The 27,004-nt window shown below is 43.0% G+C and overlaps 1 protein-coding gene across 7 annotated transcripts in view; it reads right to left on the bottom strand.

Annotated features, from left to right (window-relative positions):
• Nucleotides 1-2,156: 2,156 nt before the first annotated feature.
• LOC118359092 (importin-13-like) overlaps nucleotides 2,157-27,004 on the bottom strand; it is a 56,141-nt gene continuing 31,293 nt past the window's right edge. For all 7 annotated transcript variants that reach the window (XM_035737328.2, XM_035737330.2, XM_035737331.2 and 4 more), the window contains 18 exons: nucleotides 15,970-16,110; nucleotides 15,425-15,566; nucleotides 15,148-15,314; nucleotides 14,638-14,758; nucleotides 14,412-14,559; nucleotides 12,691-12,872; nucleotides 12,559-12,585; nucleotides 11,913-12,047; nucleotides 10,446-10,598; nucleotides 10,220-10,300; nucleotides 9,911-10,048; nucleotides 9,704-9,800; nucleotides 8,241-8,293; nucleotides 6,858-6,924; nucleotides 6,581-6,639; nucleotides 4,833-4,922; nucleotides 4,528-4,709; nucleotides 2,157-4,411 (listed from right to left, as the gene is read on the bottom strand). In XM_035737328.2, coding sequence (XP_035593221.1) covers nucleotides 4,309-4,411; nucleotides 4,528-4,709; nucleotides 4,833-4,922; nucleotides 6,581-6,639; nucleotides 6,858-6,924; nucleotides 8,241-8,293; nucleotides 9,704-9,800; nucleotides 9,911-10,048; nucleotides 10,220-10,300; nucleotides 10,446-10,598; nucleotides 11,913-12,047; nucleotides 12,559-12,585; nucleotides 12,691-12,872; nucleotides 14,412-14,559; nucleotides 14,638-14,758; nucleotides 15,148-15,314; nucleotides 15,425-15,566; nucleotides 15,970-16,110 — 2,086 coding nt within the window. In that variant the 3' untranslated portion in view covers nucleotides 2,157-4,308. The remainder of the gene's footprint in view (nucleotides 4,412-4,527; nucleotides 4,710-4,832; nucleotides 4,923-6,580; nucleotides 6,640-6,857; nucleotides 6,925-8,240; nucleotides 8,294-9,703; nucleotides 9,801-9,910; nucleotides 10,049-10,219; nucleotides 10,301-10,445; nucleotides 10,599-11,912; nucleotides 12,048-12,558; nucleotides 12,586-12,690; nucleotides 12,873-14,411; nucleotides 14,560-14,637; nucleotides 14,759-15,147; nucleotides 15,315-15,424; nucleotides 15,567-15,969; nucleotides 16,111-27,004) is intronic.

The following is a 27,004-nucleotide window of genomic DNA, read 5'->3' as shown; positions in this document are numbered from 1 at the left end:
TCCATTTGAAAGAACAGTTCATAAACCATTTGTCAATTTGTCAGTAAATTACACGATAACTAATATTCCAATATAATTGAACAGTACCAGTGATAAACAGCGGACCAATCAAACTCTGTGTTAGTAGTAGCATGAACATTGGAACGTTAAAGACAGCTCAAGTGATCTCCCGGGCTACGCATGTTGACTAGCACTGCTGCCTGGTGTAGTCATCAACAGTGAGAGAGTTAGCTAGACAATACAGCTCCCTCACACTGGAGTCCAACTTCGGCTTGGATGTCTTTTTCACTTCTGAAATGGTAAGAAACATTCATATTACTACCCCGCCCCACACTACATATTACACTACTGTAGAATAATAGTGAAGACATCAAAACGATGAAATAACATATGGAACATATCAAAATATATTTTAGATTCTTTAAAGCAGCCACCCTTAGCCTTCATGACAGATTTGCACACTCTTGGCATTCTCTCAACCAGCTTCAACTGGAATGCTTTTCAAAAAAAGTCTTAAGAGTTCCCACATATGCTGAGCACTTGTTGGCAGCTTTTCCTTCACTCTGCGGCTCAACTCATCCCAAACCATCTCAATTGGGTTGAGGTTGGGTGATTGTGAAGGCCAGGTCATCTGATGCAGCACTCCATCGCTCTCCTTCTTTGGTCAAATAGCCCTTACACAGCCTGGAAGTGTCTTGGGTCATTGTCCTGTTGAAAAACAAATGATAGCGCAAACCAGATTGGATGGCGTATCAATGCAGAATGCTGTGGGAGCCATGCTGGTTAATTCTGCCTTGAATTCGAAATAAATCACCAACAGTGTCACCAGCAAAGCACCCCCACACCATCACACCTCATCCATGCTTCATGGTGGGAATCACCCATGCCGAGATCATCCGTTCACCTACTCCTCGTCTTACAAAGACACGGCAGTTGGAACTAAACTTTTAAAATTTGGACTCATAAGACCAAAAGGACAGACTTCCACCGGTCGAATGACCATTGCTCATGGTTCTTGGCCGAAGCAAGTGTCTTCTTCTCATTGGTGTCATTTAGTGGCTTCTTTGCAGGAATTCGACCACGTAGGACTGATTCACGCAGTCTCCTCTGAAAAGTTGATGTTGAGATGTGTCTGTTAATTGAACTATGTGAAGCATTTATTTGGGCTGCAATCTGAGGTGCAGTTAACTGGAAGGATCTTATCCTCTGCAGCAGAGGTAACTCTGGGTCTTCCTTTCCTGTGGCGGTCCTCTGAGCCAGTTTCATCATAGCTCGTGATAGTTTTTGCAACTGCATTTCAAGAAAAGTTCTTGACATTTTCAGCATTGACTGACCATGTCTTAAAGTAATGATGGAACTGTTGTTTCTCTCTGCTTATTTTAGCGGTTCTTGCCAAAATATGGTTTAAGTCTTTTACCAAATAGGGCTATCTTCTGTATACCACCCTTACCTTGTCACAACACAGCTGACTGGCTCATATGCATTGACGAAAGAAATGAACTGAACAATGCACAACGGTTAATTGAAATGCATTCCAGGTGACTACCTCATTATGCTGGTGGAGAGAATGCCAAGAGTGTGCAAAGCTGTCAAGGCAAAGGGTGGCTTTTTTGGTTACTACATGATTCCATAAGTTTAATTTCATAGTTTTGATGTCCAATATTATTCTACAATGTAGAAATTAGTCAAATAAAGAACCACCCTGGAATGAGTAGGTACATCCAAACCTTTGACTGGTACTAAATCTTAAAATATATAACGTTCCACCATGGGCTCCATGGCATTAGAAGTAGCCCAAAAACCAACAACCAATACATTTTCACCTGCAACATTGTTTAAGCAGCCCAAATATTCTGGAAAACCAGACACTGGCACAACACTCTCCATCACACAATGACACTAGGAAGACTACACATGCATTACTTGTAGTGTAACCATTGCTGGTATGGAAAAACATTTTTTTGATACATTGTGTGTGATTATTCAGTGATGTAAATAAGATGACATAGCTCACAAACCCATCCATTCCAAGGTTTTCTAAATGCCCGAATCAGAACCTTTAATTGTGATCTTGAAAATGTTACTCTTCTTCGCTTTGGAAAATGAGAAAGATGACCATGAACATGTTGAATTAATACAGATTGGTGCCCTATAACTGATGTTTCATGTAACATGTTTTATTTACATTACATTAAAACACAGACCTAACATAGTGGCCAGTAGGAAGTGCCTGAAAGTGTTTAATGGACACATTCGCACACCAGAAGTGCCGTCTTAAGATATATTTAATAAATTAAAACAAAGTACAAAAAAGAAATAATGTACATTTTATCCCCCCCTTCCCTCACCCACTCCTCCTCTCCTCTCTCAGTGACAAACATATTCCCAGACTGTACCCTTAGGCGTTGGATGAAGTCAACACTAGACACTGATCTAAAGTCAGTCTTGCATCTTCAGTCAGTAATGGTTAAGAGGATCCACGATCTGTGTCTAAGGCCAACTTCGACCCAGAGAATTTTCTCACAGTGTCACGCTCACAGTATTTCACAATCACCCACCCCCTTACCACAAACACACACACATGCTACATGTCTGCAGGCACCTAGAGTGACAGAAAGAGAGAATGGACCCAGTTGATGTAATAAGGAACCAGGAAATAAACAAGGGAGCCGGCTGCACCAATCGTTTCATCCGTCTTAAAATGGTACCCTATTCTGATCTCTATCTATTCTCAAAGTAGTGCACGTTGGTTTCATTTCAGACACAGTCTCAATTCCATTCACTGAGAGGAGTTCCATTTCATCTGGCGCCCAGTGCAAATATACTTCCTGAATAATCTTTCTGACATCAGTGACTACCCCCCCTCCCTCTGGTTTCAGTCTAGGCAGGCAACCGGTTGGTTGATAAGACACTGGTTGACAGGCACCGGTTAAGAGCAGTATGGTGTGCGGTTTGTTCTACTGGTTTATAGATCATATGGATGAGTTCATCTAGTCGTTGGTTAGGACTGGTCAGTCAATCCAGGCCATGTGGAGGTTAGTGGACTGTTGTATTATTTTGGTCTGTGTGGCAAGCGGAGAACATTGAAGTAGAGTACTCGGGACATGTGCTGTATGTATGGGAGGACTAAGAGTGTCAAATGGGAGGGTGGGGTCCGTTTCTAAAGGGGGCGGGGCCATGGGGAGGGGGTGGTATGTGAAAGGGATGTAGGTCCGACATAAGTGCACTCAATAAGTGGGGAGGCAGACATCTGCACACTTGCGCAAAAACATGCGCCCATACACACACGCACAGAAATGTTCAGTAATATGACTGTTAATACGCACAACATGATTAATAGAGTTGCACAATTACAGTGACTGTAGTCCACAGCTAGGACAACATACCCCTCTCCTACACACCCCCATCGATCCCCTCCCAACATTCATCATCTCTTCTACCTCTGTATCACTCTCTCCTGAACTAAATACATTCTAGATTCATGAGGAAACTACAGTTTTGTGACCGTGTGTGAGTGACTGGGTGTGTGTGTGTGTGACTGTGTGTGTGTGTATGGCAGGTGCAGGAGAGCAGAGTCTATAATCTTCTACTTAGTCAGTGGTTCAATCTTCAATCAATCCCCTCAAAATTTCCCCATCAAGGCAACTATCAAATACACAAAATAAAAGACTAGTTCACATGACGTTCCACAATAATTTTGGCAAACATAAGAGCATGGGGGTGCGCGAGTCAGTGTCGTACGATATACATTATGCTGAAAATATGTGTCTATCCACAGAATGCTGTCCTGTCATTGGTCCCTCTCTCTTCCTGTTTAGCAGCAGCAGGACTGGCTGTGTTTCGTTACATTAGGTATTTATGTGTGTGTGTGTGTTCATATATATATATATATATATATGTTTAGATATATATTTATTTTGGTTCTTTCCAAAGATACAAAGGACAACTAGCTAGCTACGTACGGTAGGTACAGTACCACTATCGTCTCAGATGCTAAACAACCAGGAAACAGCAGAGAAACAGCCTTGGAGCCATGGAAGATCGTAACCAAAAGTCAAAGCGAGACAAACAGAGGGCATGCTTGTAATTGAAGTCACAGAAATGGGGGGGGGGGGGTTTGAGCAACCTTCCTCAGACCGCTGTAGGGTGTGACATAGCTCCATCATTGGCAGACCTTTATGGGGAGCTGTTTTCTGTTCTAGGGGGAGGGTCTTGTTTCTATCGTCCAATGGAAACTCCAGTTTTGAGGGGTTTATGGGTACTGTAGTAATGTGGCGTCCTGCCTGGGGGTCATGGCAAGGTCAGGGGTCAGAGGCAGTATTCAGCAGCATACTCGGTCCCGTGAAGACCTCTGCAGACTAGTGTAAACTCCTTCACTATGTCCTTCATCCTCCGCTTATTCACTCGCTCTCTAGAGTAGGAAGAAAAGGGAGGAGAGAGAAAGGGAGGAGGGAGTGAGAAAGAGCCAGACAAAGACAGAAAACCAATGTGTGTGTGCATGTCTGTGTCTATACGTGCGTGTAGTACCTGAGTATCTGTTGGGTGAAGGTGTCTTTCTGTTCTGTGGTGACCCTAGTAGAGGGGAAGCCTTGTGCCTGCAGCGCCTCTTTCAGCCACACCGTGAGCAAAGGGAAACAGTGCTTATTGAGACTGAACAGCACCTCAGCAAACTGTTCCATCAGACTTCGAGATGAACCTCCACCGATTGCCTGGGGGGGCGTGAGAGAGAGAAAGAGCGAGGGGGGGCAAAGACCAGTCAGTAAGGTGATATGTTTCAGTATACAGTAGGACAGGTAAAACACATTAGCGAGGATGTGAGGATGTAGGTTTACCTCTAGTACGGCCTGCAGCAGTAGTTTTCCGTTCTCCTGCACCACTCTGGCCACTGGGGGCACATCTGAGCAGCGGGGCAACAACTCCGTCTATGGCACACACAGGGAATATCAGAACACTAATATCACATCAACAAGATTCACCTCTGTTACCCTAAAATGTGTGTGTGTGTACTAGGGATGTGACGTTTAAACAATCATTTTTTACATTTTATAAATCATAGTGCAGTTATCGCAAAACTAATCATTAACAGGTCCCGGTCATTATCATCATCATAAAGGCAAAAAATAAAAATTAAACAAATATCTAATGCAACAACGCTGTAAGTAGGAGATATACGGAACTAAAATATAAAAACAACATGGAAAGCGTCGGTCCCATGTTTCATGAGCTGAAAGGAAATGTTCCGTACGCAAAAGCTTATTTCTCCTGTGTTGGGGACAATAAAAGGCCACTAAAATACAATGCCACAGATGTCTCAAGATGAGTGAGCATGCAATTGGCTTGCTGACTGCAGGAATGTCCATTTGGCAGTACGTCCAATCGGCCTCACAAACGCAGACCAAGTGAAACCAGGCTAGCACCCCAACATCAGGCTTCTTCACTTGCAGGATTCATCTGAGACCAGCCACCTGGACAGCTGATGAAACTGAGGAGTATTTCTGTCTGTAATAAAGCCCTATTCTGGGGAAGAACTAATTCTGATTGGCTGGCCCTGGCTCCCCCAAGGCTGCACCTTTGCCCAGTCATGTAAAAGCCATAGATTAGGGCCTAATGAATTCATTTCAATTGACTTATATGAACTGTAATGCAGTAGAATTGCTGAAATTGTTGCGTTTTGTTTAATATATTTGCCACGGATATAAAGCGCGCCCCCACGTCATCGTTGCTAACGGTAAGAAAAATGGCGTAAACAGCAAAGTCCTGTATGGCAATACTTTGAGAAGTTAAATGAGAAGCTAATTAAATACAAACTTTGCGAGGTGGAATTGAGCTACAGCGGCAGTACAGGTGCAATTCTGAAAGGAGGCACCGTGAGACCCAACCCATCGCTGGGCAGCAGTGTGATAAGGGACGGAGTGAGAAAATCACAGAGCTGATTATAGAAATCATTACAGTTGATATGCAGCCATTGTCAATTGGCTTATCTAGAACCAGACCACGAGATGCCATGTGAAAAAAATCTGACGGCCCTGATGGACGTATATGAACAAGCCGTCATAAATCACTGCGAGGAGCTTTCACATTGATGAAGTACGCACTGACAACTAAGGACATGGAGGAGAGGCACACAACAGAGAACCTAAAATGGCATTAATACCATCATTGCTGCGTGAGTGGGGGACAGCAGTAAGGTGAGCGCCGTCTGCTGGGTTTACACTAGTTACCACAGTCACAAAGTCAAAATGGGATATATTGTAAAAATGTATGAAAACAAAAATGATCTTTTAGTCTTAATTTAAGGTTAGCAGTGTGGTTAGGGTTTAGGTTAGGTTTAAAAATCACATTTTAAGAAGATAAATTGTAGAAATAGGCAGGCTTTATGACATTGTGGCTGTGGTAACTAGTGACGACAGGTAGCCAGGTTTCTCGTAGATTGAACTGCAATGCCCCCTAGCGGTCAAACGCAGTACCATAACAGGATATTTTATGAAAAAATAAATCTATATTTAAACGCTAAAGAAAATAGCATTTTAAACGTTAAGAATATTTGTACATTTTTCACATCCCTAGTGTGTACACTCACAAAAAACAAGCAGGTAGACTTGACTGTTGGAGCCTCAGGGAATTTCAGTGACAATAGTCCTACAGAGGGGAGAGAGAGGGGGGGGTATTAGAAACATCCAAATACACATTTCTATTTCAACACTAACACTTTTGCTCTTCAGATGTTTCCAGCACAATCTCTGTGGATCTCAGAGGCACGACAAAGTGTGTGTGTGTGTGCGCGTGTGTTAAGAGAAACGCGGCAACACATACAATGAGCAGTGTGTGTGTGCGGGAGCAAAGCAACACACACTTACCACAATGGAACACAGCTTTCACGTCAAGACTCTCAGACAAGAAGAGATCTGGCTTCCGTTTGAGGGCCTACAGTAGGAGGCAGACAGAGGCATGACACAGGGCAGGAGTCTATTCCCCTACTCCAGGGGTACACCCCAACTACTACCTCCCACCCCGGAAAATACTGAACCCCCCACTCTCCTAGCCTCGTAGACAGAACTGTGTCTGCTTTAGATAACTCCTTTGTCATTGTCATGTTCAACTGTTTGCCCACAAGGTCAGGAAAACAAATTCTGGGACATAGATATGACAACAAAAGCCAAATACTGATTGTCCCCCTTCTCCCTGAAGTGCGATCTCGTTCACTCCCCCTTGGGGATTTAACAGTATTGGATTGGTATAGATAGTGTTTCTTACACCAATCCCAATGCTTTTCAATTCTTGAGAAGGAGTGAATGAGAACTGGGCTAAAGGAGTCATCTCAAGCAGATAAACAGTAGAGGCTACCAGGCTAGACTAACTGACTCCCTCTCTCTACGATAAACTATCACTCATACAGTACACAACTTTGCTCCAATGAAAACTCAGCAAGCAAACTGGAGGAAATCAAACAGAAATTATTTAAAACTTAAGTCAAACTAAAGGCAATGATGGTTCTGTAGCTGCTGTTTGTATCCATTTCATTCTGATACACAATTTTTTCTCCCTTTTTTTTTGGCCTGGTTGGATTGAATATGCAACATAAGGTACATGAACGGATAAATACAACTGATACTGTAATGAACTCATTCAGGATGGAGGAAAAGAGAGGGAGCGAAGGAAGAGGAGAGATCAGCTCTATCCAAAGAGAAATTAAAGGAAGAATGTAGAAGGAAGACAAAAACAAACAAAAAACAGAGGGCACCCAATTCGCCTGAATTGATTAATGAATTAATATTAATTAATTGTGGCTTTGATTGGCTATGGGTTGGAATGACATCAGAAAAGGGGCGTGGCTAGGGGATTCTAACCATTACGGTCACAGGGAACTACATCCCAGGGTCATGTTCAGAAGACAACCGAACATGAACATGTTTATTATTGGACACATTCTGGTAGTCCCTCCTCATTACAAAGCATTTTGTCATGTTTTGTGCCTACTGGACAAGACCTTGGTGAACGCTGACCCTTACTCCCTCATCAGAATGGTTAGAGCCCTGAGTATTGAAGGAGACAGAGTCCATCCTTCAATACCACCACCTACTGTCTATTCTCTGCCATGCCATTATGATGGGTCGCCCTCAGACCCTTTAACAAAGAACAAAGAGAAAGAGAGAGCTTGAGAGAGTGTGTGTGAGCGAGAGAGAGAGAGAGAGAACGAGAGAGAAACCCAAAGTGAATGAAATAAGAAACCAAAAACACACCTGAGCTTGGAGTTGCATAAATGAATCAACAATATCAGGATGATCCCTGGGTCCTAAAATATAATAAAGATGAAACTTAACAAATCATAAAGAATAAAGAGAATAATAATATACAAACAGCAACTCAACCGATTCAACAGTCATGTGGAAAGAAAAGAGAACAGAAAAGATCTCATTGAAATAATTGTCACACGTGAGTAAAGCACAAACAAAGGGGGAGAGAGAGGGAGGAGGGGCGTGTGAAGCTTTGGAAGAGTCTTGGGAAAAACAGTGAGCGGTTGAACGAACAGAAAACAGGCAGAGAAAGAGGAGACATGGGTTCCATTTGGAGATAAAAAACTAAAGAATAACAAGAGAAAAACAAAACCTAAAAATAACAAAAAAGTGGTTTTGGAGTGGGGAACCCAGGAGGCAACTGTTACTGTAATGCTTCAGAGAAAAGGGGTGTCAAGTCCCAAATCAATCCCTCGCCCCTTGGACTAGACACCCAAAGCCCTAGGCATCTCCTAGACCCTAGGGGCTTGCTAATAGCTCCACTGTGTAATACGATAGGCAAGGTAATTTTTTTCTGTGTGGCTTACAACCACCTAGGGGATAGTACCACTGACCATTAACCACCCCCCAAAAAGATGAACACTTACGAGGCAACCCTTCCCTGTTCCTAGACTTCAAACAAAACCCCATCCCTCAACTCCCCATACACACCCCCACCTTACAGGCTTATTCAGTGGGGCGCAACCCAGATAGAAATGCAACGAATAGAGCCCACACAATTCCCCGTTCTGTAAAAGACTGTTCTACACAATACATTTCTATATGAACGTTGTTCTGCAACCACATTCTCTTGTGTTTTGTAACATCGCACCATATTGTATAAGATACTGGCCACAGAGCAACATTGCAGGACACCTGCTCAGAAAGAAAGTAACAAAAAAAAAGAAAGGAGAGGCAGCCATTATCAATCAAACACAGACAAAGCAGAAGAAGAGGGAGAAGGGTATGAGAGGAGAACTGAAAGGGGAGAAGAGAGGCAGACAGTATTCAGGTAAGACCCACTGGATATTATCAGCTTCAAAAACCAAAACGTTCTTGTGTAATTCTTCATAACAGCACAGGAGGACAGAGGATGCATTTCAACAGTCTAACGTGGCTTCCACTCCTTATCTCCTCCCCTTCATCTGCCCTCATCTAAAAACACAGGGCAGGTGAAAGCAATATGAGAAGACAAGGACTTTAGACTATTGAGATGCAGCCATCCCGGTTTCCCCTTGTGTTATGCAGGTATTAGTTGACACACACAAAAAACATTTATCATGGAAGCCATGTTCATTCTCCATGTTCCTTGTTTTCCTGTGAAAGCAGGAGTGTGTGCAGGTTTGTCTGTCAATCAAAATCACCCAAAACAAAAACAGGCAGAGATTACACCCCCCCCCCCCTCCCCCCTCCCCTGCAGGACCCCCTACCTTGCTGGAAGATGGAGAGTGTTACTGAGGTGACCAGCTCAAATAGAGCCTTGATGGGAGGGAAGTGGTCCGTCTCTCTGGCAAATATATGGACCATCTGTCAAACACAACCACAGACGCTTTCACATCGGTGCGCCTCTGAATGTATGCATGTGAGTGTGTATGGTGTATGCGAGTGTTCTCAAGAGTGTGTGTGTGTGTATGTACCTGTCGTGTGAGGTCCAGTGCTGAGGCCTGTGGTATGGTACTGTACATCTGTCCTAGCATCTCACTGAGCTGAGACACCATGGGGGCAAAGTCATGGAGGAGAGTCTTCACTGACTTCTCAAAGATAGCACACACGGCCTGGGAGGACGGCGGGAGAGAGATGGGAGGGCAGGGAGCAGGGAGTGAAATGGGAGTAATTTCAGCTGGTTCAGGCTGGATTCTTTTAATGTTTCATGAACGTGCAGACCATTTATTGAAACTGTTGAGTCAACGCATCACTTTTTGTTGTTGTGTGTGTTCATGTCTCACCTCCACCACCTGAGAGTCGTTGAGCCACTTGCTGAGGACCGTCTGAATGAGAGCAAAGACCTGCTGTAGGACCACCACCACCTAGAACACACAGGTTAGTTAGACAACACTAGCTAAATGAGGAACAAATTATGAAAACTGGATGAACGTTCCCGTTAAAAGAGGTTGCATCTGGCTGAGTTCTGATGATGATAACAATGCTGATGAAGTTGAAGGTGCATCTCACCGGGTTAGGCCCTGGTGGGAGTGGGGCAGTTTTGACAGGGGGAGCAGTGCTCTCTCCTGATTCGTCCTCCTGTTTGCTAATGTCCAGCGTAGTGAAGAGATTGGACAGCAGACCTAGAATGTGGATTATCGCTAGTTTATTGGACGGGTTGGGCTGGAGAGGGAAAGAGGGACCGAGAGAGTAAGTCAATAGCTTTACGAAGAAAGGCTGAAACAAGATTTGCCATCACTCATTTTCTATCTGTTGGTTTTTGTGAACGAGTTAACAAGTGAAGCAAAAAGACAGTGAAAGACAATGAAGGGAGGGATGGAGTGAAAAGGACAGAAGAATGGAAAGAGGGATCAGTGAAAGACAGGAGTTTGAGTGTCAGTCAGTTGATGGCTTCATTTTTCTGCAGATTTCACACACACACACACACACACACACACACACACACACACACACACACACCACACTCTCTCTCTCTCTAGGGTGACAACACTAATTAAAGCTTCATTAGCAACCATTTAATCACCGCTCGGTCTCCATGACAACGGAGCTGTGGAGTACAAGGGAGGAGTCATGTGGCTGGGCTGACGACCCTTCTCTTAATGAGCAACGGGTCATGTTGCAACTGAACACGCTCATGTGAGATGGGTATGTTCAACTTGGATTTATGCCTTAATCATTCAGAGACATCAATGGGTGAACATTTTAGTGAAGAGCACTGTATTTAAGTCAGAATACCACCCTAAATGCATAAAAACAGACATTGCTTGTAGCTAATTACATAGTGGAGGTGCAGTTTCATCTCTTGCCTTAGGGTGCCAGTATCTGTTAGGCTGCACAGACAACCCCGATTCCATAGTCTGATGTTATGGCTATACATCAGACAAGAGCGTGTGAGAAAGTGAGCACAAGAGAGAAAAAGAGATGAAACTCTTCATTTGAACTGACATCTCTGTTCACCCAGACACTCAGGTCACTGCTGACTCCAGAACAGTAGATCAGGGGAGAAAGACTAATTAAACACTGATAATGTCACATCCCTATTTGTAGTTAATGTCAGCTTCTTTTTTTTGGAGAAAATGTCAAATCCTTATTTTTAGCTCCGATAAAGCTTGGATTCATTAGACCTGACATTTAATAAAGAACGTGGTGTGTGTGTGTGTGTGTGTGTGTTATGGCCCTGTGATTCAGTAACCAATGGTGTAGTGATGAAGCCAATCTGGTCCCACAGAGAAATGTTCAACTGCAGTGGAGTCACACAGATACAACGCCTGTTCATATGGACACAGTCCAACAGTGAGAGGGGGAAGAAACAAAAGAAAGAAAGGTGTGTGTGTCTGTGGACGCAAGCGTGTGTGTGTTAGTGTGTGGCGCATCCATGCAGACACACAGTCTGTTCATATGGCCGCAGTCCAACAGAGGAAAATATGTCACGGTAATAACATTGTTACCACAGTGTGTGTGTGTGTGTGTGTGTACCGTCTCATCAGCTAGTTTCTCAAGTTGTTGGATGTAGGGAGTGATGAGAGAGTGCAGGTTCCTCAGTATCTCCTCCACATGCAGAGCAGACAGCAGGAAGCCCAAGGCCTGCATCAGCCACATACACTGACTGGTCTGGAGAGAGAGAGGAAGGGAAGAGGAGGGAGGGGAGCAGGAAGAGGGAGGAGGAGCAGGAAGAAGAGCGAGAGGAAGAGGAGACAACATTGTTACACATTTCCAAGACTTTTGAAATGTTGACTCCTTGTGCTGACTCCTCACAAGCATTCCGCTACACTCGCAATAACATCTGCTAACCATTTGTACGTGACCAATAAAATGTGATTTGATAAGTGGTCTTTTGCTAGCTACCATCCAGTCTTGTCACCAGCTCTTACCTTGCTTTCGTGACTGAATGGACTGACTGATTCTATGGTCTGATGTACTCCCTGTGGTTCATTTGAATGTAATGAATATGCTCATTGTTGCATGTACCAAATGCACAGGCAACACAGATTGAAAGTTTGACTCGGTCTCTGAATTTCACTACAAATTATTCTCCAGGATGTTGTAAACAGTAGAGTGGGTCCAGGGAGTCGGGACATTGGGGTTATGGCTTGCATCATCTCCAGACAGGACTGGGACTGACCTTGTGAATCTGTTTGCTCAGCACCTCCTGTGAAGAGAGAGGACAGCAGAAGCAGAAGAATAAAATATTGACATGTAATAATTTTATTCAGAAAACACTCATTTAGACATAAAACATATACGGTACACGTACACGTGATACAGCCACTATATTGGAGGCATAGGGTGGCAGGTCGTATTTGCACTCTCGGCAGATCTTCTTGAGTGTGGAGACTGAGGAGATGGAGAGGTCTGGGTTCCCCAAGGCCTGGAGTACCAGAGGTAAAACACTACTCAACATCACCGGGTGGTCCGCCAACCACTCTGCTAGAGCTCCTACAGGGAGGAGGGAGAAGAAGAACACAGTGGATGAAAAGACTGAACACTTTATGCTACAGGAGACAAAGGAGACGGGTGATTTTCCTGTTCTCTTGTACAATTAGTTTCTCTTCTTTTCCAGCTTATTATTTCCCTGGATGAACAACGCACAACAAAATGACAGGTATCACTGTATTAATACTAGAATTCGACCGATTATGATTTTTCAAAGCCGATATCGATTATTGGAGGACCAAAAAATCCGACACCGATTAATTGGCCGATTTTATTAAAATTTAATTTTTTAAGTATTTGTAATAATGACAATTACTGAATGAACACTTATTTTAACATAATATAATACATCAATAAAATCAATTTAGCCTCAAGTAGATAATGGAACATGTTCAATTTGGTTAAAATAATGCAAAAACAAAGTGTTGGAGAAGAAAGTAAAAGTGCAATATGTGCTATGTAAGAAAGCTAACGTTTCAGTTCCTTGCTCAGAACATGAGAACATATGAAAGCTGGCGATTCCTTTTAACATGAGTCTTCAATATTCCCAGGTAAGAAGTTTTAGGTGGTAGTTATTATAGGACTATTTCCCTCTATACGATTTGTATTTCATTAACCTTTGACTATTGGATGTTCTTATAGGCACTTTAGTGTAACAGTATAGCCTCCGTCCCTCTCCTCGCTCCTCCTTGGGCTCGAACCAGCAACACAACAACAACAGCCACCACATCGAAACAGCTTTACCCATGCAGAGCAAGGGAAACAACCACCCCAAGGCTCAGAGCGAGTGAAGTTTGAAACACTATTAGCACGCTAACTAGCCAGCCATTTCACTTCGGTCACACCAACCTCATCTCGGGAGTTGATAGGTTTGAAGTCATAAATAGCGCAATGCTTGACGCACAACGAAGAGCTGCTGGCAAAACGCACGAAAGTGCTGTTTGAATGAATGTTTACGTGCCTGCTTCTGCCTACCACCGCTCAGTCAGATACTTAGATACTTGTATTCTCAGTCAGATTATATGCAACACAGGACACGCTAGATAATATCTAGTAATATCGTCAACCATGTGTAGTTAACTAGTGATTATGATTGATTGTTTTTTTATAAGATAAGTTTAATGCTAACTAGCAACTTACCTTGGCTTACTGCATTTGCGTAACTTGTGGAGTGCAACGAGGGAGAGGCAGGTCGTTATTGCATTGGACTAGTTAACTGTAAGGTTGCAAGATTGAATCCCTGAGCTGACAAGGTGAAAATCTGTCTTTCTGCCCCTGAATGAGGCAGTTAACCCACTGTTCCTAGGCCATAATTGAAAATAAGAATGTGTTCTTAACTGAATTGCCTAGTTAAATAAAGGTGTAAAAAAAAAAGTAATATCACTTTTATTTTTTTACATTTAAAATTGGCAAATCGTGCAAAAATACAGATTTCCGATTGTTATGAAAACTTGAAATCGGCCCTAATTAATCAGCCATTCCGATTAAATGGGTCGACCTCTAATTAATACCTATCGTGAACACGTATGAGCGTATCAGTACCGATAGTGAACATGACGGTGTCGGCCAGTTGGACGTTGTTGATGTTGATTCTGAGGAGGAGTCCGATCAGGCCTGGGATGACATCAGAGTAGTTGACATCTATCGTCTCCGCTATAGACTGGAACCCATACAGCAATGCTTCTGTATGCTGGAGGAGACAATTAAAGGCTTCAGACAGTGTATTCAGTGTGTGTGTGTGTGCGTGTTGACTGTATGTGTACCGTACCTGCCATGACGAGGCTTGTTCTGTGTTGGTCAATATTCGTCCTAGTTTCTCATACAGGTTACTGAGCAGCTCAGCTCCTAGCATCTCATACACATACATCAGAGTGTCTGAGATATCCACCCTGGAACACACACATGTGTTAAGTCTTGGAATACAGGAGTGTAATGCATACCACCAACAGAAATCAAGGTTTTGTTATAGAGGTGGAACAATCAATGCTGTTGGGGGGGGTGTCACAAGGTTCAGTTTTTTGTGTTTACACCTCAGATCAAGTGAAATAGAAGGCGCCATTTAACTGTGCAGGGACTAACAGCAGGGTATCACTTTATAATGTGCTGTTAGTAATGTGCTTCTGAGCATCTGATGACTCAAACATTATCATCCAAAATGTGTGCCCTCTCAGCTGCCACTTCAACAGGCTGTTACAACCACAAACACACCCAGCAATAGACCTGTCAGCATACTGCATTTCACTCGCTCACCCACACAACCCCAACTACACTCTTGTACCTGTAAATCCTGAACTGCTCCTTCTCATCTGAGGACCATGATGCGTACTCCTGGTCAGAGGGGAACTGGGCTTTATGCAGCAGAACATCCACCAGCTGGAAATACACAGGTCTATAAACCTGCAGATACACTGCCTGTCTCTCACAGTCAAACGACATGATGTCATCCTGGAGAGAGAGCGTGTACTGTTAAGTGCTGTTATTCTGAACAGGGTAGTTGGGTTTAGGGTGTAATGTTAAGTGTCCTGGGTTACAGTGTTAGGGTGTAGAGTGCATACCTGTAGTGTGTACCAGAAGGTGAGTGTGAGGGAGCTGGTCGTCTCGTTGACTGGATAGTGTCCTGGTATCCCAGTGCAGAACATGATCATGTTGACCAATGCGAGAAAGCCCTGCCAATGCTCTACCTGCTCCAGCAGAGCCCTGGGGGGGGTTGAGATCAAGAGAAGGAAAAGGAGAGAAAAGCAAAGGGAGAGAGTAAGTGAAAGGGACACAGAGCGGGGAAAACTAGGTCAGTGCGCAGGAAGAGTGAGGTGAGGTGAGACAGGCAGGGCTTTTTCTCTAGATAGAGTGTGACAGTTGAAGGGTTCAGACTGGAGCCATTGACATACACAGGGAGACATGACGCCTCCGGAGACAGAAACACACAATAACAAACAGCTTGTTTACCAGGATGGGCCTGAGCTTGAAACTGAACACGTCATGTGATCTGATTATTTGTTGATTGGTTGTGTGAATGAACCCAGCAGCATCAACGTCGTCACCAAGCAGTGTGAGGCGGGGAAGTGAAAGGATTGATTGATTGATGTGGGGACAGCGCACGCACCTGGAGTGGTTTTCGCCCAGCGCGACAGCGATGCGACAGATTCCGTGTGACGTCTCCATGTCTCCGTTCTGGACGGCCTCTCTTAGTTGTTCCTGCAGGGACAAGACCTGTGGCACCAGCTTCAGTAGCGTGTTCACATATCTACACACACAGACAGGGAGACATAAAGAGATGGGTTAGTTCAAATACCAGGGGGAAAGTCTCTACTCAAACCTCCATGCGCGCGCACACAGAAAAAAACGTTCACTTTTTACCAGCTTCATCGCTCAGTTTCTTTGTTTCATTTCTCCAGTTCGCTTGAAGGCTGAAATTACCCTGGTCTGTTCTTCCTGCCGTCTCAGTCCTTTCTAATAAATCTATCGGCTTTTTCTCCAGAAGCACCAATACATCTCTCGTTTAGACACACAGACCCATTTAATATCGCCCCACATCTATCCGTCTGTCTGCATTATGCATGTGCACACACGCTGTGGGTCTATCACTCTCTCTCCACCTCCATCTCTCTGAGGTATTTCAGGGTCGTTCATTGGGAAACTGGAACAGTAATGTCCATAAAATAATGTTTTTATTTTACCCTCTAAGAGGGACATAGAGATTGGCTGGAGGTCGGACACAATGTGAACAGAATACAGAAGCAACACTCCCACGCATGTACACACACCCCTGTCCTCCTGTTCTGCTATTCTGATTAAGCTCAAACTGCCATTCTGTCATCTTACCCTACAATTGACACTGTGTATGATGCAGGTGTGTGTGTGTGTGTGTGTGTGTGTGTGTGTGTGTGTGTGTGTGTGTGTGTGTGTGTGTGTGTGTGTGTGTGTGTGTGTGATTGGTTCTGACTTCTGAATATTTACAGTGCCTTCATAAAGTATTCACACCCCTCGACTTTTCCCACAGATTTTGGTGTCACTGATCTACACACAATACCCCGTAATGTCAAAGTGGAATTTTGTTGGTAAAACATTTAAATGTATTAAATATTAAAAGCTGAAATGTCTGGAGTCAATGAGGATTCAACCGTTTTGTTACGGAAAGCCTAAATAAGTTCAGGAGTAAAAATGTGCATAGTAAGTTGCATGGACTCATTCATTGTTCAATAATAGTGGTTAACATGATATTCGAATGACTCCCCTATCTCTGTACCCCCACACATACAATTATCTATATGGTCCCTCAGTCAGGGAGTAAATTTCAAACACAGACCTAACCACAAAGACCAGAGAGGTTTTTCAATGCCTCGCAAAGAAGGGCACCGATTGGTAGATGAGTAAAAAATAAAAAGAGAGACAGTGAACATCCCTTTGAGCAGAGTGAAGTTATTCATTACACTTTGGATGGTGTATCAATACACCCAGTCACTACAAAGATAAAGGCGTCCTTCCTAACTCAGTTGCTGGAGATGAACGAACCTGCTCAGGGATTTCACTTTGTCATGAAACCAAAATTATAAAAACAATACCAGGCCAAGTATCATGATACCGAGTAGTATTGAGATACCACAGTGGGGGGGAAAAAAATCTATGGCCTTGCGTCCTGTTCGCCACATTCCCCGGACGCTTGTTCACAGTTTCTGAAAACCTGTCATTGAAATTCACTTTTACTCAATAAAACACATTGAATTTAACTTCACACTGTTCAGTGTTTGATAGAATACCGCACAGAACGGATGATTAGCCCGTATTTGCAAAGGCCTACCTGTGATTTGACTGGAGGAATGGGAGGAAGTAATACACATCAGAGGAGGCTGCTGAAGGGAGGACGGCTCCTAATAATGGCTGGAACGAAGCAAATGGAATGGCATCAAACACATAGAACCCAAGTGTATGATACCATTCCAATCTTCTGCTCCAGCCATTACCATGCGACTGTCCTCCCCAAATAGGGTGGCACCAACCTCATGTGATACACTAACATGCAGGTCATTATGCATGCATGTCAGGACTACAGAAAAAAGGAGGACCGAGCACACCCACATTCTCGCCCACATTCTCATTCTCGTTCCTTGGTGTCCACATTACTAACAAACTATCATGGTCCAAACACACCAAGATAGTCGTGAAGAGGCCAAGACAGTCGTGAAGAGGGCACAACAAAGCCTATTCCCCCTCAGGAGACCAAAAAGATTTGGCATGGGTCCTCAGATCCTGATGGCAACTGCTCGGCTTCCGACAGGAAGGCTCTACAGAGGGTAGTGCGTACGGCCCAGTACATCACTGGGGCCAAGTTTCCTGCCACCCAGAACCTCTATACCAGGCGGTGTCAGAGGAAGGCCCCAAAAAATTGCCAAGGACTACAGCCACCCTAGTCAAAGACTGTTGTCTCTGCTCCGCACGGCAAGCGGTACCGGAGTATCGAGTGAGTATCGCGTGACATCACCGATTGAAACGCTATTAGCGCACAACCCGCTAACTAGCTAGCCATTTCACATCAGTTACACCAGCCTAATCTCGGGCGTTGATAGGCTTGAAATCATAAACGGCTCAATGCTTGAAGCATTGCAAAGAGCTGCTGGCAAAACACACGAAAGCGCTGTTTGAATGAATGCGTACGAGCCTGCTGCTGCTTACCATCGCTCAGTCAGACTGCTCTGTCAAATATCAAATCATAGACTTAATTATAACATAATAAAACACAGAAATACGAGCCTTAGGTCATTAATATAGTCGAATCCGGAAACTATCTTTTTGAAAACAAAACGTTTATTCTTACAGTGAAATACAGAAGTGTTCCGTATTTTATCTAACGGGTGGCATCCATAAGTCTAAATATTGCTTTTACATTGGACAACCTTCAATGTTGTCATAATTATGTACAATTCTGGCAAATTAATTACGGTCTTTGTTAGGAATAAATGGACTTCACAGTTTGCAATGAGCTAGGCAGCCCAAACTGCTGCATATACCCCGACTCTGTTGCAAGAGAAGTGACACAATTTACCTAATTATAAGAAATTCATGTTAGCAGGCAATATTAACTAAATATGCAGGTTTAAAAATCCATACTTGTGTATTGATTTTAAAGAAAGACATTGATATTGATGGTCAGGTTTGGTGCGACAACAGCGCTAAATCATCACCCGTTTGGCGAAGTAGGCTGTGATTCGATGAGAAATTAACAGGTATCGATTATATGCAACGCAGGACACGCTAGATAAACTAGTAATATCATCAGCCATGTGTAGTTAACTAGTGATTATGTGAAGATTGATTGTTTTTTTTAATAAGTTTAATGCTAGCTAGCAACTTAACCTTGGTTTCTTGCTGCCCTCACGTAACAGGTAGTAGGCTCCTTGTGGAGTGCAATGTAAGGCAGGTGGTTAGAGCGTTGGACTAGTAACCGGAAGGTTGCGAAAACAAATCCCCGAGCTGACAAGGTAAAAATCTGTCATTCTGCCCCTGAACAAGGCAGTTAACCCACCGTTCCTAGGCTGTCATTGAAAATATGAATGTGTTCTTAACTGACTTGCCTAGTTAAATAAAAGGTTTAAAAATATATATTTAAAAAAATAAAAATTGTCCAAATCGGTGTCCAAATACTTATTTCCAATTGTTATGAATACTTGAAAATCGGCCCTAATTAATCGGCCATTACAATTAATCAGTCAACCTCCACTTGGAATCATTGTTCTTCCTTTGTTAATCATGGTAACCTGCAAGGAAACAAGTGCCGTCATCATTGCTTTGCACAAAAAGGGCTTCACAGGCAAGGATATTCCTGCCAGTAAGATTGCACCTACATCAACCATTTATCGGATCATCAAAAACTTAGAGGAGAGCGGTTCAATTGTTGTGAAGGCTGCTTCAGGGCACCCAAGAAAGTCCAGCAAGAGCCAGGACTGTCTCCAAAAGTTGACTCAGCTGCGGGATCGGGGCACCACCAGTAGTACAGAGCTTGCTCAGGAATGGTAGCAGGTAGGTGTGAGTGCATCTGCACACACAGTGAGGTGAAGACTTTTGTAGGATGGCCTGGTGTCAAGAAGGGCAGCAAAGAAGCCACTTCTCTCCAGGAAAAACGTCAGGGACAGACTGATATTCTGCAAAAGGTACAGGGATTAGACTGCTGAGGACTGGGGTAAACAACATTGATGAATACGCTGATTCGCTGAGCGAGTTTATTAGCAAGTGCATCGGCGATGCCGTACCCACAGCAACAACTAAAACATTCCCAAACCAGAATCCGTGGATTGGTGGCAGCATTCGAGCCAAACTGAAAGCACGAACCACTGCTTTTAACCAGGGCAAGGTTACTGGAAACATGAACGAATACAATGTAGCTATTCTCTCCGCAAGGCAATCAAACAAGCTACGAGTCAGTATAGAGACAAAGTAGAGTCGCAATTCAATGGTTCAGACACAAGAGGTATGTGGCAGGGTCTACAGTCAATCACAGATAACAAAAAGAAAACCAGCCCCGTCGCTGACCAGGATGTCTTGCTCCCAGACACACTAAACAACTTCTTTGCTCGCTTTGAGGACAATACAGTGCCACTGACACGGCCCGCTACCAAAACCTGCGGACTCTCCTTCACTGCAGCCGAAGTGAGTAAAACAGACGGCATCCCCAGCCACGTCCTCAGAGCATGCGCAGACCAGCTGGCTGGTGTGTTTACGGACATATTCAATCAATCCCTATCCCAGTCTGCTGTTCCCACATGCTTCAAGAGGGCCACCATTGTTCCTGATCCCAAGAAAGCTTAGGTAACTGAGCTAAACGACTACCTGTCATCATGAAGTGCTTTGAGAGACTAGTCAAGGACCATATCACCTCTACCCTACCTGACACCCTAGACCCACTCCAATTTGCTTACCGCCCCAATAGGTCCACAGACGACGCAATCGCAACCACACTGCCCTAACCCATCTGGACAAGAGGAATACCTATGTGAGAATGCTGTTCATTGACTACAGCTCAGCATTTAGCACCATAGGACCCTCCAAACTTGTCATCAAGCTCGAGACCCTGGGTCTTGACCCCACCCTGTGCAACTGGGTACTGGACTTCCTGACGGGCCGCCCCCAGGTGGTGAGGGTAAGTAACAACATCTCCACCCCGCTGATCCTCAACACTGGGGCCCCACAATGGTGCGTTCTGAGCCCTCTCCTGTACTCTCTGTTCACCCACGACTGTGTGGCCATTCACGCCTCAATCAAAGTTTGTAGACGACACTACAGTGGTAGGCTTGATTACCAACAACGAGACTGCCTACAGGGAGGTGGTGAGGGCCCTCAGAGTGTGGTGTGAAGAAAATATCCTCACACTCCATGTCAACAAAACAAAGGAGATGATCGTGGACTTCAGGAAACAGCAGAGGGAGCAGCCCCCTATCCACATCAACGGGACAGTAGTGGAGAGGGTACTGCATACACATCACGGACAAACTGAATTGGTTCACCCACAGGCAGCGTCGTGAAGAAGGCGCAGCAGCGCCTCTTCAACATCAGGAGGTTGAAGAAATTTGGCTTGTCACCAAAAGCACTCAAACTTTTACAGATGCACAATCAAGAGTATCTTGTCTGGCTGTATCACAGACTGGTACGGCAACTGCTCCGCACCACAACCGTAAGGCTCTCCAGAGGGTACAGAGGTCTGCACAACGCATCACAGGGGGAAAACTACCTGCCCTCCAGGACACCTACACCACCAGATGTCACAGGAAGGCCATAAAGATCACCAAGGACAACAACCACCCGAGCCACTGCCTGTTCACCCTGCTATCATCCAGAAGGTGAGGTTAGTACAGGTGCATCAAAGCAGGGACCGAGAGACTGAAATCAGCTTCTATCTCAAGGCCATCAGACTGTTAAACAGCCACCACTTGAAAATAAAAAGAGAGCCGCACACTCTTGGAGCTCAGATGCAAAAATGTAATACCAACGTTTCGACAGCCAAGCGGTCTTCATCAGGGTATAATCAAACACTGCGGGATGACTTGTTTATATAGTGTCAAAAGACACAGGTGTCTGTAATCATGGCCAAGAATGGCCTAATATCATTGGTTAATAATCAAATATTAAAATGTCATACAAAGAACAGCATACAAACAACAAATGGATAGTATACGATCATAGATTCATTTGACTACACAAGTTTACAAACAATTACAATGGCAGAGTCACAATAATCACAAGAATGGCTTAAGATCAAAGTCTACGTTGAGACCGAAGGGCGCAAGGGTCTTTAAATTAAAGATCCAGGCAGCCTCTCGTTTTAACAATAAATTATCAAGGTCACCCCCTCTCCTAGGGAGGGTGACATGTTCGATGCCAATATAACGCAGAGACGAAATCGAGAAGTGGGCCGCAACTGGATAAGTAAAGTTTTTACAACTAATGGTGCTACGATACTCTGAGATACGTACTTTTAATTCGCGCTCTGTTTTACCTACATAATTTTTACCACAAGGACAAGTTATAAGATAAATAACTGCCTTAGTGGAGCACGTAATAACACCTTTTATTGGGATCGATTTCCCTGTTTGTGGGTGTTTGAAGTATCTACATTTATAAGTACATTGGCACATCCTAAAATCCGACGATAGTCTCGGTAATGTAGTCTCGGTAATGTGTTTTCGGACCTTCCCTTGGTCGTATTCTAGCGGGGCAGAAATCTCAGAGACCAATTGGTAAACTCTGATTTACCACCCCAAGATATTCCTGAACAACGTCTATTTGCACCCCTACTGGATGGAAATGACAAGTGTAATGGCTGTGCTCAATGCAATGGCACTTATAAATGTAGGTCCTTCAAACACCCACAAACAGGGAAATCGATCCCAATAAAAGGTGTTATTACGTGCTTGAGTTGAATCATCAAATCGCAGTACATATTTACGGGTACATTTCCTGCTTTTACTTCCAGCTTTGCTCCTATGGGTACACTAGCAATGTATGGCAGTCCAACCACTATGCCATCATTTACTTGAACGGGGCGCCCATTCCATGTATTCTATTTCTATGGCAGCACATGCTGTCAGAAGCCGAGGAAAGGAGAAAATGTGGGTAAAAAAAAATTAAATGGGTTGCTATTCAAAACGGTTATTAGAGACTGCGGTCATTTGGCTAGCCAATTACCGTTAGCCAAAATTCCAAGACCAACACAGCCCTGTGTGTGTACGCATGTTATTCAGGGGGTAATGAGTATTTGAGTGACTGTGCATTAAAGAGTGTGAGTGTGTATCAATGTTTCCAATAATTTTATGGGGTAACTGAGCGAATTTGAGGTCCTGTGAGTGGAAATTGAACATGGTGAGAATTTTGTGGAACTTCCAGCGAGTGTTTGTAGTGAACTTTTAGACAGTAGCCAATAGGCTATTGTGGATATCTGAGCATAATGTAGACCTACCAATAAAACCACTGGAGAAACTCCCATAACATTTTCACACAGAAATCAAAAGCTATTTCCATGATATATCCTAAAGTAGCCTATACAGTGCATTCGGAAAATATTCAAACCCCTTTTCTACATTTTGTTATATTACAGCCTTATTCTAAAATGGATTATAAATATAAATATTTTCCCCTTATCTACTTAGAATATACCATAAAGACTAAATGAAAACAGGATTTTAGAATGTTTGCAAATTAGATAAAAATAAAATAAATACCTTATTTACATACAGTTGAAGTCGGAAGTTTACATACACTTAGGTTGGAGTCATTAAAATGCGTTTTTTAACCAAACCACAAATTTCTTGTTGACAATCTATAGTTTTGGCAAATCGGTTAGGACATCTACTTTGTGCATGACACAAGTAATTTTTCCATCAATTGTTTACAGATAGATTATTTCACTTATAATTCACTGTATCACAATTCCAGTGGCTCAGAAGTTTACATACACTAAGTTGACTGTGCCTTTAAACAGCTTTAGAAACTTCTGATAAGCTAATTGACATAATTTGAGTAATTTGGAGGTGGACCTGTGGATTACAGGTCGACCGATTAATTGGAATGGTCGATTAATTAGGGCTGATATCAAGTTTCATAACAATCGGAAATCTGGATTTTTGGACACCAATCAACATTTTTTTTTTTACACCTTTTTAACTAGGCAAGTCAGTTAAGAACACATTCTTATTTTCAATGACGGTCATGGAACGGTGGGTTAACAGATTTTTACCTTGTCAGCTCGGGGATTCAATCTTGCAATCTTACGGTTAACTAGTCCAACGCTCGAACCACCTGATTACGCTGTTACGCAAATGCAGTAAGAAGCCACGGTAAGTTGCTAGCTAGCATTAAACTTATCTTATAAAAAACTATCAATCTTCACATAATTAATTAGTTAATATTGCCTGCTAACATGAATTTCTTTTAACTAGGAAAATTGTGTCACTTATCTTGAAACAGAGTCAGGGTATATGCAGCAGTTTGGGCTGCCTAGCTCATTGCAAACTGTGTGAAGACTATTTCTTCCTAACAAAGACTTCCGAGCAAAGACATTTGCGAAAAAAAGCACAGTCATTGCATGACTGTACCTAACCATAAACATCAATGCCTTTCTTAAAATCAATACACAGAAGTATATATTTTTAAACCTGCAAATTTAGCTAAAAGAAATCCAGGTTAGCCTCTTGAAGCTCGGGGGCACTATTTTTATGTTTGGAAAAATAACATTCCCAAAGTAAACGGACTATTTCTCAGGACCAGATGCTAGAATATGCATATAATTGACAGATTCGGATAGAAATGTCTAGCCTCCATCTAAAGGGATATCAACCAGATACCTTTTTCTCTGGCTTCCCTAAGGTGTCAACGCTCTTTAGACAGTTTCAGGATTTTATTTTGAAAAATGAGCATGAAGGATCACAAGTGGAGAGGTGGGGGCTCTCAGAGTGAGTTTGTGCTCAATTCAGTAAAGCCGCCATTGTTCCTCCCGCTGTTACGGAAAAAGCTACACACTCGGTTGATATATTATCGAATATACATTTAAAAAACAACCTGAAGATTGATTATAAAAAACGTTTGACATGTTTCTGTGGACATTTTAGATTTTATTTGGAATATACGTCTATGTTGTGGTGACCGCTCTTTCCTGTGGATTTCTGAACATAACGCGACAAACAAACGTTGGTATTTTGGGTATAAAAATAATCTTTATGGAACAAAAGGAACATTTGCTGTCTAACTGGGAGTCTCGTCAGTGAAAACATCCGAAGATCAAAAAGGTACACGGTTAATTTGATTGCTTTTCTGATTTGTGACCAAGCGTCCTGATGCTAAGTGTACATAATGCTATGCTGGTCTATCGATAAACTTAAACGCTTGGATTGCTTTCGCTGTAAAGCATAATTTCCAAATCTGAGACGACAGGGTGATTAACAAAAGGCTAAGCTGTGTTTCGCAATATTGCACTTGTGATTTCATGAATATGAATATTTGTTAGTAATATTATTTGACTGTTGTGCTATGCTATTCAGTGGTTGCTGACGAAAATGATCCCGCTACAGGGATGGGTAGCGTCAAGAAGTTAGCAGGCAATATTAACCAGGTGAAATTGTGTCACTTCTCTTGCGTTCATTGCACGCAGAGTCAGGGTATATGCAACAGTTTGGGCCAAACTAATTTGCCAGAATTTTACGTAATTATGACATTATGAATATTTAGACTTATGGATGCCACCCGTTAGATAAAATACGGAACAGTTCCGTATTTCACTGAAAGATCGTTTCCGGATTCGACCATAATGACCTAAAGCTCGTATTTCTGTATGTTATTATGTTATATAATTAAGTCTATGATTTGATATTTGATAGAGCAGTCTGACTGAGCGATGGTCGGCACTGACTGAGCAGGGTGAGCGCTAATAGTGTTTCAAATCAGTGTCGTCACTCGCTCTGAGACTTGGAGTAGTTGTCCCTCTTGCTCTGCAAGGGCTGTGGCTTTTGTGGAGTGATTATATCAAGTTAAAATTAGTGTTCATTCAGTATTGTAGTAATTGTCATTATTATTATTATTATTATTATTATTATTATTATTATTATATATATTCTTTTAAATAAATTAAAATAATAAATAAAAATCTATTAAAAAAAATAAAAAATAAGAAAATCGGTATCGGATTTTTTGGTACTCCAATAAATCGGTATCGGCGTTGAAAAATCAGAATCGGTCGACCTCTACTCAAGACATCAGACAGGAAGTTAAAGCTTGGTCGCAAATGGGTCTTCCAAATGGACAATGACCCCTAAGCATGCAAGGACAACAAGGTTAAGGTATTGAAGTGGCCATCACAAAGCTCTGACCTCAAACTTCTCGAAAAATTGTGGGCTGAACTGAAAAAGCATGTGCAAGCAAGGAGACCAAGTTAACTGACTCAGTTACACCAGCTCTGTCAGAAGGAATGGGCCAAAATTCACCCAACTCATTGTGGGAAGCTTGTGGAAGGCTACCCAAAACAGTAAACTTCTGACCCACTGGGAATGTGATGAAAGGCTGTAATAAATCATTATTCTGACATTTCACATTCTTAAAATAAAGTGGTGATCCTAACTGTCCTAAGACAGGGAATTTTTACAAGGATTAAATTCAGGAATTGTGAAAAACTGAGTTTAAATGTATTTGGCTAAGGTGTATGTAAACGTCTGACTTCAACTGTAAGTATTCAGGCCCTTTGCTATGAGACTCAAATTGAGCTCAGGTGCAACCTGTTTCCATTGATCATCCTTGAGATGTTTCTACAACTTGGAGTCCACCTGTGGTAAACTCAATTGATTGGAAATTATTTAGAAAAAGCACACACGTCTATGTAAGGTCCCATAGTTGACAGTGCATGTCTGAGCAAAAACCAAGCCATGAGGTCCAAGGAATTGTCCGTAGAGCTCCGAGACAGGATCGTGTACCAAAACATTTCTGCAGCTTTGAAGGTCCCTAAAAACACAGTAGCCGCCATCATTCTTAAATGGAAGAAGTTCGGAACCACCAAAACTCTTACTAAAGCTGGCCACATGGCCAAACTGAGCAATCGGGGGAGAAGGGTCTTGGTCAGGGATGTGATCAAGAATCTGATGGTCATTGACAGAGCTCCAGAGTTCCTC

This window comes from Oncorhynchus keta, chromosome 26 (genome assembly GCF_023373465.1).
Source record: "Oncorhynchus keta strain PuntledgeMale-10-30-2019 chromosome 26, Oket_V2, whole genome shotgun sequence".
NCBI lineage: Eukaryota > Metazoa > Chordata > Actinopteri > Salmoniformes > Salmonidae > Oncorhynchus > Oncorhynchus keta.
The sequence above is the reverse complement of the archived record's forward strand: the minus strand, read 5'-3'. Positions and strand labels throughout refer to the sequence as shown.